We start from the raw sequence: 21,078 nt of genomic DNA on the forward strand, positions 1-21,078 counted from the left end.
AGTTTTACTTTAGGCAAGAGTAAATTGAGTTAAAAAAATATAAACAAAATAATGGTTCTCTAAAATTTATGAACTTAACACATTAAAGCGTTAAGGTATTTTTAAGTTATTATAAAAAGAAAACAATTTTATATTTAGATTGAGTACTTTAGTTTAATAACAAAAATATTAAACAATTATTAAACATTTTCTTAATCACTATGAAAATATCTATTTTAAACTCTATTAAATAATACTAAAAAGAGTAGTTTACAATGAGTGACTGAGTATTTTTTATATTAAATAGGATATATAACATCTTTTTAAATGGTATAGAAAATTATATTTTAAAAGATTCACAAGAAGATAAACTTTCATGTTTTGTTTTTTAAATATAATGATTTTTTTTTCTTTAAATAATAAATGTTTGCAACAAAAAAATTCTTTAAGTCCAAAGATAAAATTAGTTTTTTTCAATAAAAGAAGAAAATTTAAATAAATACAGTGTACATTAAACCGCAAGCATTGACAAAAATTAAAAATAAAGTTTTTATTGTATGTCACCGTAAACAAAGTATTTTCGTAATTGTTATACATGAATATAACAATTACAGAAGCATGAACATTATCACAGAATGACGAAACAGCACTGAGAATTTTCAAAAGAAAAGTTCTACGTAAAATCTTGGATCCTCTACGAGTTGGCGACGACTACCACATATGAGTGAACCACAAGCTGTACAAGCTTTATCACTACATTAATATAATTCAGTGAACCACAAGCTGTACAAGCTTTATCACTACATTAATATAATTCAGTGAATCACATCCATAGCTTGGACATGTCGTGAGAATGGGTGAAGATGCTCCAGCGAAAAAGGTATTTGTAGCAGTAGTTGGAGGAAGAAGACGTAGAGGTAGATCGTGTCTCCAGTGGAGTGATCTAGTTGAGGAAGCACTAACCGGACTTGATGTACGATATTGGAGAATGCGCGCACGCAGCAAAGGCGCCTGGGGAGACATGCTGCGTTGGACCGAAATTTGATAACAGATGGTTATGGCCAAATAAGTAAGTAAGAATATTATTTAGTAAAAACGATTTATAGCTTTTGCACCATACAGTAAATCTTAATAGTACTGACATCCGTATACCTATTATAGGTAACTGAGAAAATCGACGAGGAACTTTAGGTAAATGGTTTTATATCTATACAAAAAGAAATTTAAAAAATTTTTCAAAACTAAATCAATGAAAAAGTGAAATGAAATAGAAAAATGAAAAAGAATAATATAAAAAAACACATGGAAAAGAACAAAAACAAAAAAAAAACATAAACAAAACAAAAAGAAAAAAAAAACAAACAAAAAAACATAAACAAAACAAAAAGAAAAAAAACAAACAAAAAGAAAAAAAAACAAATAAAAAAAACATAAACAAAACAAAAAGAAAAAAATAAAAGAAAAAAAATAAAAGAAAAAAAATAAAACAAACAAAAAATACAACAAACAACAACAAAAATTAAACATAAACAAAAAAAAAAAACATAAACAAAACAAAAAGTAAAACACAAACAAAAACAAAAACACAAACAAAAAAAAAACACAAACAAAACAAAAAGTAAAACACAAACAAAAAAAAACACAAACAAAAAAAAAACACAAACAAAAAACAAACAAACAAAACAAAAAAAACACACAAAACAAAAAAAAAACACACAAAACAAAAACAAAAACACACAAAACAAAAAAAAAAAACAAACAAAACAAAATAAAAAGAAACATGAAAATAAAATAAATAAAGAAAAATTAATAAGAGAAAGATTATAGCATGAACAATAAAAAAACAGGAAACTATAAGTAAAATAAGAGACTAAAGTAGAATATAATTGGCAAAAGAATAAAAATTGTAGAAAATAAAAACAGTACAGAAACGAGAAAGAAACAAACTAAAGAATTTGAAAGAAGAATAATCAGAATATAAGAACAGCAATAACCAAAAAATTAAAATTAGATGTAAATAAATATGTAAAAATAATATGGAGAATAGAAAAAAAAATACATAATAAGAAAAAACTGAAGTACAGACTAAAAACAAAAAAAAAAGAACACTATAAACAAAAAGCACACAAAATATAAAGTAATCGAATCATACATTGAAAATATAATACAGCATATGAATTGCCAAACATATTATATACTAAATAAAAACCATTCACTTTACAAAAAGGCAAAGTACCTAATAACTCCAAGCAACATAAAAAACGCAAAAAAAAACGCCAGCTAACAGCACTTTAATTCATTATATTAGGTATAATTCCACATAAAAATAATGAAAATATAAAAATAAAATAAAAAGAAAAATACGATATAAAAAGAATATATAAAATATAAATATATAAAATATAAATATATAAAATATTAATATATAAAATATAAATATATAAAATATAAAAAGAAATAGAAACAAATCAAAATTATGAATAATAAGGAAAATAAAAAACAATAACCATGAGAGTAAATGTATAATAAGAGAGAAATGACAAGAGTTTATTACTTAGGCCGGTTATTTATCAATCAAACTAGTATGTGCAAAGTAAGCACATAAGCAAACCAAAGTAATTAGAATAAATATATTGTTGACATTTATATATAAGTTACTTAAAGGAGTATTAAAAAATAGCCTAGGAAAAATTAATTTCAAAAATATGCAAAGAACCAAAACTATAACTATACAACTTTGTTTTTTTTTTTTTGTTAAATATATATGTATATTTTCCTATTATAGTACCTCACACAATGCATTACCGAAAAATGAGTTAAAAATGCGCTATAAAACCCCATTTGCATACACGTTTAAAATCCTTTTATTGTCATTTTTGAAACTACTTTTGTACCCACGGTGGTGAAGCAGACTGCGGCAATTTCGGAACAACCGCGAAACAAGTTTTCTCATCTGATAAGAAATTAAATATTTAAGCAGCATGGCTTGAAAGTGTGTGAACATATGGAGTGCTGCTATAACAACGTGTTAAGTTGGATATATTGTAGCGAGTCGTTGTTCGTTGTTATCAAACCCAGAACAAAGTATAATTTGTGTTCTGAAATAAAAAATTGCTATTTTACATATTTATAACAAAAACCCACAAAAAAAAAGTCAAAAGATTTAATTAATTTTTTTTAAGTGAATTTTAAAGTTCACAACCTGATTAGCATAACTATAGTAAATATTATTATTAATACAGCAGAATAAATTAAAATTTATCCAAACAATCACTATAACGAAACTTAAATATTTACTATAGTAGAGTTAAATATTTGAAATGATAAGTTCATTTATCTCATTTGTACGATTATGTTATGTTTATTAAAATTTAATAAAAATTAATTTTTCTACAACATCAATTAAAGATATTCACACTTTTCGGTAACGAATATATAAATTTTAAGACTGCAATTAAATTTGTTTTTTATGGCACAATTAAAATAAAACAATTTTTCTTTTCTTTTACATTAATTTCACGTGCTTAAATTCAAAACAATTAAAGCAATCAATAAACACATTAAATTTTGCTTAAAAACAAAACGAATAAAATAATTGGATTCTAAAATTGTATGCTTTACCGAAAATGTAGGCCTCGGTATAGATCCATATCTTTACACTCTCTCTTTAAAATCAGAATAAAATTATTATTTTTAACTGATATATATTTAACACTAAACCGTTGATAGGGCGAGATAAGAGAAAGCGTGAGTCTATAACTTTTAAGAAATAACCTTAATGGATAAACCATAAATATCGTTCTAGAAGTTTTAATTCTGGAAGTATATATGAGAAAGCGAAAACTTTTCTTTTCATATATTTTTTAATTTTAGTAAATATATAATGAAATTCATTAATCATATTAATAATTATATAAAATATAATCAATCCCTCTTTATCGTCCTTACCTATATTTGTAGAATAGAAACCATATTTCTAAAGTAATCCACTTTTTGTATTCTACACGATGAGTTTTACATTTGACAAATAAATTTTACAATTCTAAGAATATATCTACTTTGGTTCAAATGGAAAAAACCATGTCACACAAAACTTGAACGAGACTCTCAAAATAATACCATAGCTCACTTAACACTCTGAAAATTGACAACTTATTCCAAAAAACATATATATAATAATATATATATGAAACATATTTTTCTTTAGACATTTGTCAAGAGTGAAACGTTTTCTCTAACGTTTTAAAGTCTTTTCTTTTTTTTGCTTTCAGAATGGACCTCATCTTCAGCAATCGCTTTTTATTTGAGTCAAATTTCTTCCGCTTGAAGTAGCTTTTTGAAATCTGCGAACAGTCAGTCAAAACGCTAGTGCTTAGATCTGGAAAATACGATATGTGAAGCATAAACTATTCAATTTAATAAATATTTTCCTTGACTTGTTAATTATTGCTTTTGGTCTGAGTTGGGCAAGCAGGGCTCCCACTTACACATGTTCAAATTTTCGCTTCTGATATCATTAAAGTGCCAGTTGTCTCATGCTACTTCAGTTTTCGATTTTTAAAAACTATTTTTTGTGTAACCGAAAGGCCTTATCGTCGTTTAAATTAGGGGTACACCTGTCGATAATAATTGATTATCCTGGTGTAGAATCTATATAAGTCTTATCAAGGTATTGTTTGGCTTCAATATAAATTTCCAATTAAAGAACAATGTTTAATCTCACACATAAAACACGTTTTTATCCATTTTTTTTTAAATTACAAAACTAGGGTCACCAAAACCATTTCATTAATTGTATTATTTAAAGGAGACTACCCTCCACAAATTATAAAGATTTTGGAGACCCGGAGACTTATTGAGGGAAGTAATAAGTTGAAATTTTTAAAACGTCTCACTAAAATGTCATTTAAAGGTGGACGATAATATTATATTGTAGATATATTTATATTTTAATGAAATACAAGTCAAACACAAATGTTGTCATTAAATACAGTCTTTATCAAAACAAATGTAATATATATTTCGTCAAGAAGATATACTGGTCTTCAAAGTAGACTTCTATAAAATCATCTGATTAACTTATTATTAGAATATAACGGAGCTTTTTATCGAGTTACTTATAAAAATCTTTAATTAATTTCTATATAAAAATATTTAGATATTTAAAACTCTTATCCTTATTACTATTGTAGAGTGTAAAATAAATCGTATTCATTGCAATAAATTTAATTTCATTTCTTTAGCTTTGATGTTTACAATTGGCATAACAATCAGTTTAAAATTCTTTTTATGTGGCATGAAGAAAAAGCATTAATTATAAATAAATACAACAAAAAATATAAAAATAAACAATACATATAATATTGAAATAAAAATAAATTAATAAACATTTATTAGTAAGCGGTTAATACGGTACAATCGGTGAATCAAGCAGTGGTATAATATAAATAATAACGTGCAAGCCCCTAAACACTCCATATAGATATAAAAAACAGTTTCACATCCGATACTGGACTTATCAAATGTTAATCTGAATATGTACACAACAGAGCAGATACTACACTTTGATATTAGCCGTAACACCAAAGAATGATGTATTCTACCGAATTACTTCTGTAGACGCATTAAATATAATACTTTCTTACGTCTGTTATACCATATATACATAATAATAACTTTTTATATATATTTTTTAACTAAAAAGGCAGATTGTAGCGCCTTGCTATTTTTTATACGCTATATTTTATTTGTAGAAAATTGCAATGAAATCGAAAATATTACGCCATATTCGTATAAGTTTTAGACGGAATATCAATTGGTTTTTGTCTGCCTTCGCGTGTGAGTCTCAATTCTCAAACATTTATTCGAACCGTCGTCGCCATGTCAAACTTTCCATATTTTTTATCTACCCATCTACCCAGTTTGCTTTTTGTTCACATCTTTAGTTGCAAAACTGAAGTTCTTCTTAACATGTTTTTACTGTAAGTAGCATTTTTAATAGATTCAAAATCGATAAATCCAATAGATGTTGAATAAATTATGTACTTAACGATTATACACAAAAGAAGTTCTTTAATCATTATATCCGTATCTATATACAATGGGAATATTTTAAGATTTATTTCACATCAGCGGAAATAAATGAATATAAGACAGAAAAATAAAAAGTCTAAGTTGAATAAACTTATATATAATTCAATAATGTGTAAACTACTTACAAACAATATTTATTGTGAAAATTGTTAAAAGAAAATTGAAAATTGTCAAAGAAAAAACTGAGTAATGTATTTGAAATGTATAGAAGAACTATACCCGGGATATGTTCAAAAGAAAGAACTGCGAAATAATATCAAAAATTTAAATATATTCAAAGTCAAGGATATATTTTAAAATAAATTTCATATTGAACTTAGAAAACATAAATTATATATCGCAAATTTTCGCAGACACATAAAAATGATGACGATTACTGTGAAGTGAAGTATCTGTTTTGCAGATTAAAGAAACAACAAATAAATTTAAGTTGATGAGAGATATGGTATATTAAAATAAAACCGAGACAAGAAATGAAGACAATGCAAAACCAATTGAGAATAGAATCATTAAAAGAAACATATAGCAATTAAAGAAAAAGAGAGAATATCAAACACAGAAAAACGAAATGAAAAGATAAGAAGGAATATAAATGTTGTAAAGGAAATATACGATTAAATACGATTAAAGGAGAAAAAAGAGTTAAGAGTTAAAAGGTTACGAAAATATTAGCATAATGAGAAGAGAGAAATTACAGAAAATCCATATATGGAAAAAATACGAAAAAGAAAACGAATGACAAGTAGACAGAAAAATAATAGAAAGAAGATAAACGGAAAAAATTACCAGCAAAAAATATATAAACAGAATGAAATATATTTAGAATAAAGATGAATAAATAAAACTAAAATAATAATAAAATAAATAAATAAAATAATAATAAAATAAATAAATAAAATAATAATAAAATAAATAAATAAAATAATAATAAAATAAATAAATAAAATAATAATAAAGAAATTATAAAATAATAAAACAACTAAAATATAAATATAAAATAGAAGATAAAAGAAACTGTATAATATAAAAGAAAGATAAGAGAAAAACATAAAGGAAAAGAAAAATAAGAGAAAAACATAAAGTAAAAGAGAGATAAGAAGAAAATATGATGTAAAAGAGAGATAAAACGAAAACATTAAGTAAAAGAGAGATAAGACGAAAACATTAAGTAAAAGAAAGATGAGAGAAGCACATAAAGTGAAAGAAAGACAAGTTATAAATATAAAGTAATGAAAGAAATAAATAAAAAATACAACTATAAAAACAAAAGTGCAAAAATATAAGAATGATTATATGCACATTATTTGTTTTATATTTGCAATCCTCTAAAAATTCAATATCAATTTTACTAAATTGTGGTAAAAATAAAGGAATAGAGGAAGTGGATGCTAATCCACAAATACAGAGTTTGAATAACGGTCTGAAGGTGTAATTGGATTGTTTTTTTTTATTTCAATTATTACAGAATAGTGAAAGGAATATAATTTTTTATTTCAAGAATTAAGATGATTTGGTGTTGGATAATATGTGATTTCAACAAAATGTTAAAACATTTCATAGATTTCGTGAACCAATCAATTTATTAAAAGACGAAGTTCAATGACAGTTTAATCTCCAGAAGTGTTGAAGTAGTCTAGACACCAATATCATACGTTATATGACTTAATCGACTTTATTCTTGGGGTTATCATTCGTTTATTTTTATAAACCACAACCACTTAATAATATTAAATTTAACATTATTCGTGTAAAAAATGAAATAACTGCAAATTTATGTAAAAAGTTCTCCAAAAATAAATGCTCCAGAAAAAAAAAATTAAAATAAAAAATAATTTAAAGCAAATTATTTAAAAAATAAAAAAAAAATTTAGAAATTTTTTTGATAAAGCTTTTAAAAATGTTTTAATTTCATATTTAATATATCTTAAGATATAAAATCAAAAATTTAGATTTGGCCAATAGACTTTTTACTTATGTTAAATAATTTTTAACAAAATCATTACTTTAGCGAACTTATTAACTTGTTAACTTCAAAAAAGAAAACAAATTTATTTCTAAAAATTTGAAAAAAAAATAATTTAATAATAATGAAATTCAAATTATAAACAAAAAGAAATAAACATACCTATAATGTGCCAAAAGCAAAAAATTAAACTAAAACAATACGCAGTCAAAAATATATTTTGCCATTATCCATGGTCAATATTTACTTTATTTAACTGATTTCACTATACATTTACTTTTGATTGAACAAAGAAAAGTTTCTCAATCTTGAAAATAATGAATTTAAATTTAAAAAAAAAAAAAATGAGTGAACAAAGACAAAAAACAAAAATAAAATAAAATTTTGTTACCAAGTTTTAGTGCGTTACGCATAGTTTTTGCTTTTGAAATATTTGAATTTTATTTTAAAATCATTATCAACAATTTCAGAGTCAAGAGTGACAAGAGCCAGTAATGAGACAGACAAAAAATATACTGTACAATTTAAGCAAATTTAAAGATAAATTGCAAATGTTCGAATTTAAATTGTTGACGTGAATTTAAAGAAATGTCGACGCCCTACACGATATCGATGAGCATACTTAGTTACTCTCTTGTTAAAACAATTTAATTTAATTTCGTAAAAAGATTTAATTGTTGTTTTTAATGTAAAAAAATAAAATAGGGAGAAATAAATAATTGTAAAAGAGAAATATTTTTGACAATTAATATACCTAAAATTAGAAAAAGTTAGTTCCTATTACAAATGAATAAATATATATAATAAATGTCATAGATACAGAGAAATAGCAGTACAAATAGAATAACATATACAAGAACAATGAAAGATAAAGACGAAAAAAGAATACGATTAGAAAGTCGACATATATAACTAGGGAAAGAGAGGGAGAGGAAAAGAGCATTAGGAAGCCAAAGAGAGAAAACGAAGGAGAGCAGCGTACAGAGAGTTATGTACTAAGTAAAAAAAGCCAGACATTAAGAGGATAAGGTTTTAAAGGAAGGAAATTAATTATACAGAGTAGCAGAGATACATAGAGGAATAGGTACACAGATATATAAATGGCATATTCATAACGTATGACCTTTTCTTTTGTAAGCATCTCGCAAAAGAACAAATAAAATAAGCTCTACTTTCGATGACAACTCTGGAAAAAATGGAAAATGAATAATAATTCTTTGGAATTATTGGTTAGAACATTTTTTTTACATAATTGTGAATAAAATATGGATTTACATGCCTTTTAACAGTAAAATAATAAATAGAAAAAGTAACGTATTTGTTACGGACAATGACGACATGAAACACGAATAATTAATGAAATCATTCATTGATAACTTACTGGAAATTTCGTAGGTACTTTCAAAATTGGTCCACAATAGACGAACTGATTATTAGTTAAGCGATTTCAAAAAGGTGGGACTAAATTAGCCAGCAAGGTTGTTGTTTCATATGTTATTTTTAAAATAAGCGGTTGTTCTTATGTGATATGCTAACAAAAGAAAAGGCCTATAGAAGGCATATACATGCATATACATAAAGATAAAATTTGCTAAAAAAAAATATATACAGATACAATATGAAAAAAAAGCTATTAGAATATGATATAAAAAGATACTCTTTTATTAAGTTTTTTTTTATCTTTTTTTAAAAGTTTTATTAAAGTATCAGAAAGAATAAGGATAAAAAGAATAAGGAAAGAAAGAATACGGAAACAAAGAATAAGGACATAAAGAATAAGAAAATAAGAATAAGGAAAGTAAGAATAAGGAAAGAAAGAATAAGGAAAAAAAGAATAAGGAAAAAAAGAATAAGGAAAAAAAGAGTAAGGAAAGAAAGAATAAGGAAAGGAACATAAGCAAAACTGAAAAAAGAGAAATTTTCAGATTTTCTAAGAGAGCCGAATACTGAGTTGTGAGTCGAAAATATTTCGTATTTGCGTGAGATATTTTAATCGGAGAAAATAAACCAAATAATTTTGCATTTATCACGCTCGACAAAGTAAATAAGAAACAATGCTATCTGCTGGCTTATCCATACGAGAAGAAGGTACTAGTGATAACAGATTTTTATTATCCCTATAACTTTACTTACTGAAAACTGTTGTGCATTCAAAAATTTACTTATCATATGTATTGTCCAATTAAATTGAATTTATATTAATTACGAGGTAGAATTATTTACTTCACCCACCCAAGCAGTTCAGTCTGTGACTGCAATAGGAACAAGAGCCAAAGCGCTAACTAACAGCACTAAAAACGAGGGAAAAAAAGAAATAAATCAGGTGCTAACAAACACCAAAAGAAAAACAATGAAAAAAGAAAAAGAATAATATATAAGAAAATGTAAACTAACTGCACTAGAAACACTGAATAAAAATAAAAGGGAAAAAGAAAAAGGGTAGAAAACCATGCATAAAAATGTTGCTACAAAAAAATCATTTATCAAATAGAAAATCTTAAACTATTTTTTTCTTTTTCAAATTATAAGAATATAAATTATGAATCACATTCCAGTGAGACTTTTTAGCTCACCTCTACAGATATGTAAAGCAAATTTAATATATATTTCTTATAATTTTTCAATTTTAGTATTACTTCAAGGTTACCTTTACAATTCTTTTTAAATTTTTTAATAATTGTGCAAATTTTGCACTTTAATAAAATTAATCATTCGCACTTTTATTTACTATAAACATAGATTTGTACTCTTTTAAAAGAAAATGATACATATTTTAAAAAATATGCATAGATAAATCGTTATAAAACAATTGATGGAATTGTTGGAATATATATATGGACGCGATCAATTTGAATTTTATCAATGAGCTTCAGTATATCTGGATAGAAACTTTCTGTATCTCAGCAAATGGTAGACACTTAATGAAATATTATAAATAATTCAAAGAAATGACAGAAAAATTGCATACCTTCGCAATATTCGAAAAGACATCCTCCTATGGATATACTGGTATATAATTAAGACGCTATTACGTACGATATTAAACATAAACCATTATTTATTACGCTTTTTCAGGTATATTAGCGTAATATTAGATACAATTTATATTTCAACATTCATTATTTTTCATTAAATTCATTTTTTTTAGGCATATACAATAAATATTCAACGTAAACAAGATTTCAATTATTTAATCATTATGCGCTTTGTATGTAAACATTACGCAGCTAGCACAGATGGCGCCACCATTTTAATTTTTTGCTGTTTTGTCATTTTTTGCAATTTTTATTCCAACTGACCTAAAAAAAATTATTTAAATATACGTAATACCGTGATAAATTCATGAATAATGATTATAATAACAACAAATGAATGAACCATAAGGCTAACATAACAGAATCTGTAAAACCGAAAAGATTGGGTTGAAATGTGGGTTTGACAATGCAAACTGTCCTTAAGTATTATTTCTAGGATTGCAGGATTGTGGAACCAGTACGTTCAGGACTTAAATATATCCGGATGTTATTTGAATAAACCATTTTTGAGATATTGGGGATTTTAAATCTCAAAAATCGGCTAGATATATCTTTGCAACATGATATATCGAGAAAGTTGAAAAGTTTTTATTTTTTATTTAATAATATGTCTGTATTGAATCGATTTTATATAAGTCTAACAATAAGTTTTAGAGTCTTAAAAACTAATAACATTATATTAGAAATTATTTTATATATGTTATACATACTACAATGAAATATAAAAATTCAGAAGGGGACTCTATATAAATAGCCAGTGCTTATTTATCAGATATCACTGCACGTAAGTTGAATTATACTGGGTAATCTTCAGGAAGGCGGTATGCCAGGTCTGTCATTTCGTTTCACTCTAGACGAATTTATTAAATTAGCATGATGGAAAGTTTAGCTAGACTTTTTTCGTTGTCTTACACTATGGAATCAATTCACACACTGTACATGCCCTTATGTTGAGATACATTATATGGACACATGAACAAATAAATATACAAATGTTCAAAGTGCAGTAACAAAGCATATATGAATACAAAATCATTGACAAATGAAATGATTGAACATTCATTGTAATTCCTTTAGGTGTTGTCACTTTTTGACATTAATAGCTTATATACTCTTTAAAGAAAAAGTGCATAATTTAATTTTAATCATTTTATACATTTATGTATTACTATTAAATTTTCAGTTCTTATCTCCAATTGTATGTTTTAATAATGCTTATTTGTTGTAAGCACTGACATAATTTTTTTTAATATATTCAAGAGCACGATTGACATACACAATCTGTGTCAACGATCAGTGATCATATAATAATAGAGATTTATATTTTATAGAAAAGTCGTTGACTTTGAAAATTACTTCGAAATGCAACAAAAAGAAGAAAACGAAATATAAAAACTAAATACTTATATTTGCTTAGAATATTCATTCAGAATCAAATAAATGGCATTAAGTAAAGAAATAGAAATATTAAGGTGAATAAAAATATTGGTTGTTTGTAGACAAAATTAAAGCAATTGTTAATTAATCTATATTCAAGTATTACAAATACTCATAAATAAATGCTAAATTTTTTTATAACGTTTTGCTCTCTTCCAAACAGAAACATTATTTTTATATTTGGGAATTTCAGGTTCATAGTTTTAAAAGTTCTCTTTACAAGATAATTTTCTGCTAGCAAGACAGTGTTACAGAGATAAGAACAAATTATGTCAGATCTATAAGCTGGGTTATTAAGGGAACTTTACCTAACGATAAAGATAAAATAGTATCGAAACGTTGACGATAAAAACCTACAATAATAAAAATATTTTATTATGTTTTGCGCCCCTATGCTCCATACTGACAACGATAATTCTGGCATTAAGCAATTATAAAATAATGTACTGATATAAATACCCGATATAAATATAAAACTGTAGACATTTATTTATGTCCTAACTGAAGAACAAAAAATCTCTAAATCTTACAAATGAATTGCTCCAATATAGCGGCGAACACCTTCACTGGGAGCTTGTAAAAGTTAAATTTATTTAAAAAATAATACTTGATTTAAAAATTAATCGATCTTTAAACCAAATTAAGAAACTGCAGAATTATAGTGGGTTAGAAATGTTCTTTTTCGTGAGGAATATCAATATTTCATGTGCTCTCCGTACCTGTAGTATGACAAGGATTCTTGCCAGGTCTCCACTTATTTAATGTTATCATAAGTCAAATTACCTCAAAAGTGAATTAGCTTAATGATTTTAAAATTAACAATCCAAACATATTAATAATATGCTATGTTGAAGAAGCTGATAATTGATTGCGAAAATAATCTTAGATTATTGCATCGCTTCATCAAAGCTCATCATAAATGCAACATAGAAATGTCAACTGATAATAATACTATATCGATAGTATGAAAATACAAAAATAAATTTTATTTATTTTTTAATTTTCCTTCAGTCAATATACAAGCCTTTATCAGTATAATCAAAGCATTATTCAATAGTTTAAAAAAATTTCATACAAAGCCGATTTTAATAAATATTTGAGCACAAATGCAGAACAAATTTTTTAGGTTAGTTCCTCTATGCCATTCGAAAATTAAACAAAGTATATTCGCGGTATAAAAAGGTATAAAATTACTGTCTAAGCCAAGAATTTGTAAAGACGGTGTACCATACTTGCAATGAGACAGTATGTTTTATTGATACCAAAGATTACTGCAATGAGTACTCAACTTTCGAATCATTGACTGTGTTTCATTTATATGCATTCTGACTCTCTTTTTCGTTATTCGATTTCACCTTATTTATACATACAGCTAACTGCACTTATAACGATTTATACTTTTCTTATATGATATTTATAAATACCGACATTCGACACAAAAATGATGCAAATGATTTATAAATCATTTTTGAGTATTAGGTCACAGTCGGCACAGTATGCTGTTGTATACTGTGCATATAATTTCCTAAAAATACATGCTTTTATAATACTAACAACAGCAACATACACCAAAAGCATAAAGCTAAACACATTCAAATGTTTTGGCTTTCAAACAACAGTGCTCACACTGTTGTACTAATGAATAGTATAAGTCATTCGAGTCATTCATTTTTGATGGGTATACTCATACTCACCTGAGTATATGCTATGATTCATGAATCACTTGCCATTAATGGTACTCTACTTAGAAATGTGTACGTATTCTCTTGTGATACTGATTTATTAGCACCAGAATTCGTTAATATACTTATGAATCATTTCTGTGGCAAACGTGAATGCATACAAGCAGTGTGGAAAAAAAACATTTATAGGCATTTATATTTGCTGTTTTCTGAGTGCACTCTGAGTATTAAAATTATGACTCGTTGCAGTTTTCTGATTGATACGTACTCAGTAATGTATGTACATCTTTTAATATGTTCGAAAGGATTTTTTGTGTGATAATTAGGAATTATATGATTCAAAAACATTGTTTTTTTTTCTTCAAATTTATTATACCTAAGTTCATCGTTTCTTCAATATTTATAATTTTCATAAATTTAATTTCAAAATATGTATTAAAAAATGATGAGAACGCACCTTGTTCACTCTTTTTTTACCTATTCTAAAAATAATAAATTCTTATTAGTCACCTGCTTTAATTTAGTAAGGACATGCGAGATATATTATATATTTTATGTAATAAGTTTTAATTAAAAATAAGTAATTTTTGTTTGCAGTTTTCTTTTATATTGTATATGCACATATCATTGTAGATTCATTAATAATTTTGTGATTTGAGTATTTCATGCAATCTAAGTCAAATTATATGTGTTGAAGTGTTTATTGATTTTGTAAGAAAAATTTGTGCTGAAAGTGCAAAGACCTTTCGTGCGATTTCCACTAACAAAAGGAAACGACATTTAACCAGTCTTATATACGTGTATATTACATACAATATATATTATATTCTATACCACATACGATGAACATGAAATGCAAGCATTAATAAGTTGACTGCTGTTTAAAAGCTGCTAAGATCTTAAGTTTCATACATTCACGTTAAGGAATACATTTTATAACAATATTGTATTTTTTTTTTAGACATAAAATTTAAGTATATTATATTTTTGGAGATAAAACAGTTTTTAATTATTTATTATATATTCACATTGCAAAATTTAATCTAAATTAAAACAACTGTTGCTTCTCAAATCAAATATTTAATTTTAGAAAATTATATATTATATTATATATATTATATCATATAATCTATTCAATTTTTTAATTTAGAATAATATAAAATGTCAAGAGTACGAATTGTAAATATTTCATGGCACAGATACTCGTATTCGTAACTATACTATTTCATTTGCTGATGTAATTACTGCGAGAAACTCAATACAGAGACTTAAGCTGAATGAAAAGTAACTTAATTATCAAAGCAAAAGATAAATTAAAAATAATAAGTAATAAAATTAAAAATAACAAAACTTAAATTATACAAAACTTCTTAGTATGTATATCTCATTACAGTATCTGTTTTATTTTATAATAAACAATTTCTTACTCAACTTTTTTCCATCAATTATTATATTTTGTCATGTAATTATTGCATTGCTTTTGTCATGTTATATTATATTGAGCTAAATATATTATATTATATTATTTAATATAGAAGTGAATAAATTGGTTTTGGTTCTTTTGTTTTTATTCGTTTTTTTAATATCGAATTACGAATATTTCCACGCCAAAAGTTGAGAACATTTCTGGAATCTAGATTAATTCGTTGTTCACCAATATTTTTGCTGTTTTTTATCGCACAATATCTGTTTTATAAAAATATGTTTTTAAGAAAACATAATTTCGTAAAAATAAAAAGTGGGTAAAGTATAGAGCTCCCCAATATTTAAGAAAAATGTGACTAATAACTCAGATGTATATTGAAGAAAAACGTAAATCAGTTTTTGAAAACCAGTTTAGTAAATTGGTTTAAAATAATAAATAATTGAATTGAACAACAATTTATTAATGGATTCCTTTCGTTTTACCAATATTGCATCTATCTTTGATAATCATCCTTAGGAAACTAATTGTAACTAATACTAATACAAATCAATAATAAAAATTTCTTGCAATACTGTTGTCTGTTTTCCTAAAGATTTGTTATGAAGAATTATATTTTTTCCTTATTTAATGTGCTTGCAGACGTTTCAATATTTTATAAAAGTGACAAAAGCGACTACTACTGGCTAAGAATATTTCTACTGAAAATATTTATTTCTTCTGTGCTTAATGTACAGAGATTGTTGAAGACTGCTTTAAATAGGTTTATAAAGTCTTTCTCATAGACAAACGGTCATGCAAAATGAAGCCGGTATGTACACGTTCCTTTGAAATCTTTAAGGTGTCAGATAGGAAAACCCTAAAGCGTTCAATTTGACTGCAGATTTACTTTATGTTTTGCTAAAACTATTTGTGAACTTTTTTGAAGTTTTCTGGTATTACCACTACTTTTAGGCATCTAGAGTGTTTAAATTCAGCAATCCATTCCTCTAAGTTTTGGCGCGATAGTTCAAATGTCACGGAATTTGCACAGTTATTAATAACTATATTTTTTTTTATTAGTGACGATGTCTGTGTGCCATCATACAGACTTATCAACCAATGTGTTAATAGATTTGTCTTTTCGTCAGCCCTTTTCTTGCCATTGTGTTCTTTATATATCCCGTAATAACTACCACAAACAAACGATCGTTGATTTGTTCCAGTTTATTGAAGAATTTTAAGTAGTTGTCCAGCATACGTAAATTCATTTTGAAAGAATTAAGGGCAGCCTTACTGCCTAGCTTTGAAACGTAATGTTAATTGCTGCTTCATTTGTGTTTCTCCTCAAACATTCGCAATGAAAAAGCAGATTTCGATCATAAATAACTCTGCTGGAAATACAGTTAATTATTTGTTCATGGGCAAGGATTTTTTGAAAGAAAGCTAACGTAATAAAATTATGAAAAATAATATAAAATGCAACAACAACTATTACCACATACATGGTAAGCAAACTATTAGTTCATTATAAAGCTTTTATGTACTCCACATATGTGTTCTCAATCAGTTATCAATAAGTTTAGTATATATTTACGGTCATATATATAATAGACAATTAGTGCGTTCTCTACAAATTAAATTTATACATAAACAATATGTTTTTAAAACATAAAAACAAAAAAATATAAGTATATACTGTACTCATACATTGGTTTACTATATACACCAAAGTTATTGAAATTATTGAACGCAAGACGCGAAAGTAATGGGTACGAAGTTTTTTATTTCTAATTTTTGTGTGTTAACTTCACGTTCAGGACTACCTTTGAAATTCCTTTTATTTTGGTAAAACAACACCTTAAAATTATCGTTTTATTTTGAGCTGTAAAAATATTTCTTGTACAATCATAAACCGTACCTCTTTATCAACCGCACACCCAAAAATTGTGTATTGTATCTATTGAAGCGGATAAAAATGCTAACAAAACGATTTAACATTGTATTGTTTCACTTATAAAATATTCAACGAATATAAAAATCAAAAAGTATAACAAACCGGAAAAAATTTATTGCAATTTAAATTCATTTATATTTTAACTATTTTTTGTGTTATTTTTCATAATTCTAAAAGACATATATAATGCACGTATACAGTTATTTAATAAAGCAACCCCAACTGTAACTCTAAGCTCACTCATATATTCTGACCCTTTTTCTAAATGGTTGTGTTTTAGTAGTGGTCTATCGTAGAAATAAAGTGTGAATAGTGTTACTACAATGTTATACTGATGGAATTTAGATACTATAGAACAACTTAAGCACAATCCAGTTCAATTCAATTTAATTTAGCTAAAGCTATATTAACGAAACATATAAAAACATTTAAATTAATTGGAGTACTTATTATTTTTAATTTATCTTTTGCTTTGATAATTAAGTTACTTTTCATTCAGCTTAAGTCTCTGTATTGAGTTTCTCGCAGTAATTACATCAGCAAATGAAATAGTATAGTTACGAATACGAGTATCTGTGCCATGAAATATTTACAATTCGGACTCTTGACATTTTATATTATTCTAAATTAAAAAATTGAATAGATTATATGATATAATATATATAATATAATATATAATTTTCTAAAATTAAATATGTATTTGATTTGCAAAATAACTTAGGTGTTTGTTATTTAGACAGAACATGTTTACCTGTAACTGAAGAAGTGAGAAGCATATGGTAAAATGCATCACAGCAAAAAAAAAGAAGCGAAGGCATAAATCATTGATCAACAGGTAAAAAGGTTAACAGGTTTCAATCCTGAGTATTACTAAATAATACTGTCCTTTAATTATTTATTTAAAAACACAAAAGTAAAAATACAGGCATATTAGGAAATGTTTTATTATAGACATATTTTTATTGTAAAGTGGTTTTTCGAACAGTGGTGAATTACAATATAAATTCATTTTATATTATTTTAATTAATTGAATTTTTGGCTGACGATACAACTGTTTCGAGTTTTGCCAAATATCCATCGTCAGTGGTCTTGGAAATAATTCTAGTATTTAATTATTCGTAAATAATTTTTTGAGACTGCAAATGCCAGGAATCGAACTCATGTCCTGCCAAATTTGAAGCTCAGAGTCAGCGTATACTTCACATTTTTGTGTACAATCATAATACATTTTTGATCTATTTTTTAACACCATAAGTCTGTTTTAAAGATATCATTATGCCTATAGCCCCATAGCACAGTTGAGTAGAATTGAGTATTAAAATTAATTTTTTCAACAGTAGTACAGCTTATTGCATTTAATGGATTGGAATTTTACTGTAGAAAAGGTAATGAAACCAATACAAGCAATGTATTTTTCTTCTATAATTTGTTGTAATTTTCTAATTTATGTTTACATGAGCTGTAATAAATTTGAAATAATGACATGATTGCCATGTAATATATTTTAATATAATTTTTTATTTATTAAATTTATCTTTATATGATAAATTCAATTATCTTGGATTTCTAAAGGATTGGTAAAAAAATTCATTTAGTCGAAGTAATAATTTTCTTCTCATGTAAATGTTCTAATATGTAATTTGTGAAAATTAACATAAATATTAAATTATTTTTCAAAATGTTTTTTTGCTTTCTTTTTTACACACACACACACAACCAAGCAGAGTTCATATATACGAATTTTCAATCTGCAGAATTCATCAAGTATAGCAAGCAAAAAATTAAGGTATCAAAATTAAACTTTAAAAAATTACTAAGTGTAGCATGAGCCAGAAAGAGTAATAATAAATATATTTAATTGCACATTAAAGGAAATAATAAATTCGAACAGAAGAAAAGTTTATGCTATATGAATAAAATATTTAATTGTTCAACTTTTTATTAGATTTTTTTAAAAAAAACTTTACCATTTCCGGTGACAATCCAATATCCTCAACATTTCTGGTGTTTAGCATAAAATCATGTAGTAATTTCATCATTAGTGACGATTTTAAATAATTTTAATTATATCGCAGAATAGCAAAATATTTCATATAACTTTTAGTATTATTTGCAATTGCAAAACTATTATTTACGAAAAAAACATTAAACACAAAATCAACACAAAATTATTCACTTGTTTCCTCTTTACACAAAAATTAGGTTTGGTCTAAATATTAAGTTTTTTCAAAAACTAATAAATGCCATTGCATTATTAGTGATGACAAAAGAAGTGATACTACACTTGATTATTACCGTTTATTATGGCTTTACTTTTTATTTAATATTTTCTTGTATTTTTTATGTTGCCTATTATTTATATTCTTTTTACACTTTATACATATATATATATATTTTTTCTTATTTTTTAAGCTTGTATGCGTTTGCACACTTTGAAATATTTTTTTTGTATACTTATATGTAGGGCTTTAAATAAACAGGATTAAAAATGCACATATGCCCTCAAACAAATTACACAAACAAATCAGCTGTTATATTCACACACACAAATATAGAACCGAACTGCGTACACGTGAACTCTGCACACACATCAACAAGAATTTCACAAAATTTTCTTTGAAACACATGTATTCATATAAAACGGAATTGTTGAATAAGTAAAAAAAAGGGTTTTATTTTTAATAAGCGAAGAATTTTATATAAAATTAAAGTACTTCTTCTTCGAAATTTTATGTATATTTGGAAAATTTTATATTCAACACTTTGTACATTAAATGTATGTACATAATTAAATATTATTATTTAAAAAAAAAAAACATAAAACATAAAGACACTTATTCAATTTTAACGGAACGTCTACAAAGCAAGCAAGTTAAAAGCTGACTGAAATTATATGTAAAAAAGTTTCAAATAGAGAAAGAAGAAGAAGAAGAAGAAAAAGAGAGCGAGAGAGCCAAGCGCCAGTTGTAGCAGTTGTTTAGACAACCAGCACTGAAGATTCGTTGCTTTACACAAATATTACACTAATTCTTAGCGGGGCACATAAAGAAAGATCGGCTTTGGTAGACTCAGAATTAATTTGTGTGAGGATAATATTCAAATTAGAATATTTGTTAATCTGCGGTTTTAATTAAAAAATAATCTGCATGTTTTATATGATATATATGTACATATATGTATATATAAATGCAAAGAAAAAGAAGTTAGCAATAATCTCAGTTGCTACGGCCAAGCAACAGTTATTTTGAGATATGAGAATAATGAGTCGATGAGTCGAACAAACGAAGAAGAGCGACTCAAAGCTGTGCTGATATTACACAATAATTAAAAGTGTAGAAGGCAGGCAGACAGAACAGTTTTGTGTGGAATTGATATTCTATAACTTTTTTTTTATGTGATCATTACTTGAGTTGCGAGGTAAACAAAACTCAAAATTTATACTTAATTTTGGTTAATTGTGGAAAAAATATTGCACACATAAAAAATGTTGAAATTTGCTCATAACTAAAATTCTAAAACGCATATAAAT

General features: G+C 25.6%; 1 protein-coding gene across 2 annotated transcripts in view; it reads right to left on the reverse strand.

Annotated features, from left to right (window-relative positions):
* The window catches only part of LOC119678125 (maternal protein pumilio), a 400,630-nt gene that overhangs the window by 353,163 nt on the left and 26,389 nt on the right, over positions 1 to 21,078 (reverse strand). Inside the window, exon 1 of one of the 2 annotated variants that reach the window (XM_038089799.1) lies at positions 19,517 to 19,838. The exons of the other annotated variant lie outside the window; for it this stretch is intronic. Within the exon in view, the coding sequence (XP_037945727.1) occupies positions 19,517 to 19,588 (72 nt within the window). The 5' untranslated portion in view covers positions 19,589 to 19,838. Of the gene's footprint in view, positions 1 to 19,516; positions 19,839 to 21,078 lie in introns of those variants that run through there. 2 annotated transcript variants of the gene reach the window in all.

Source organism: Teleopsis dalmanni, chromosome 2 (genome assembly GCF_002237135.1).
Source record: "Teleopsis dalmanni isolate 2A chromosome 2, ASM223713v2, whole genome shotgun sequence".
NCBI classification, from domain to species: Eukaryota; Metazoa; Arthropoda; class Insecta; order Diptera; family Diopsidae; genus Teleopsis; species Teleopsis dalmanni.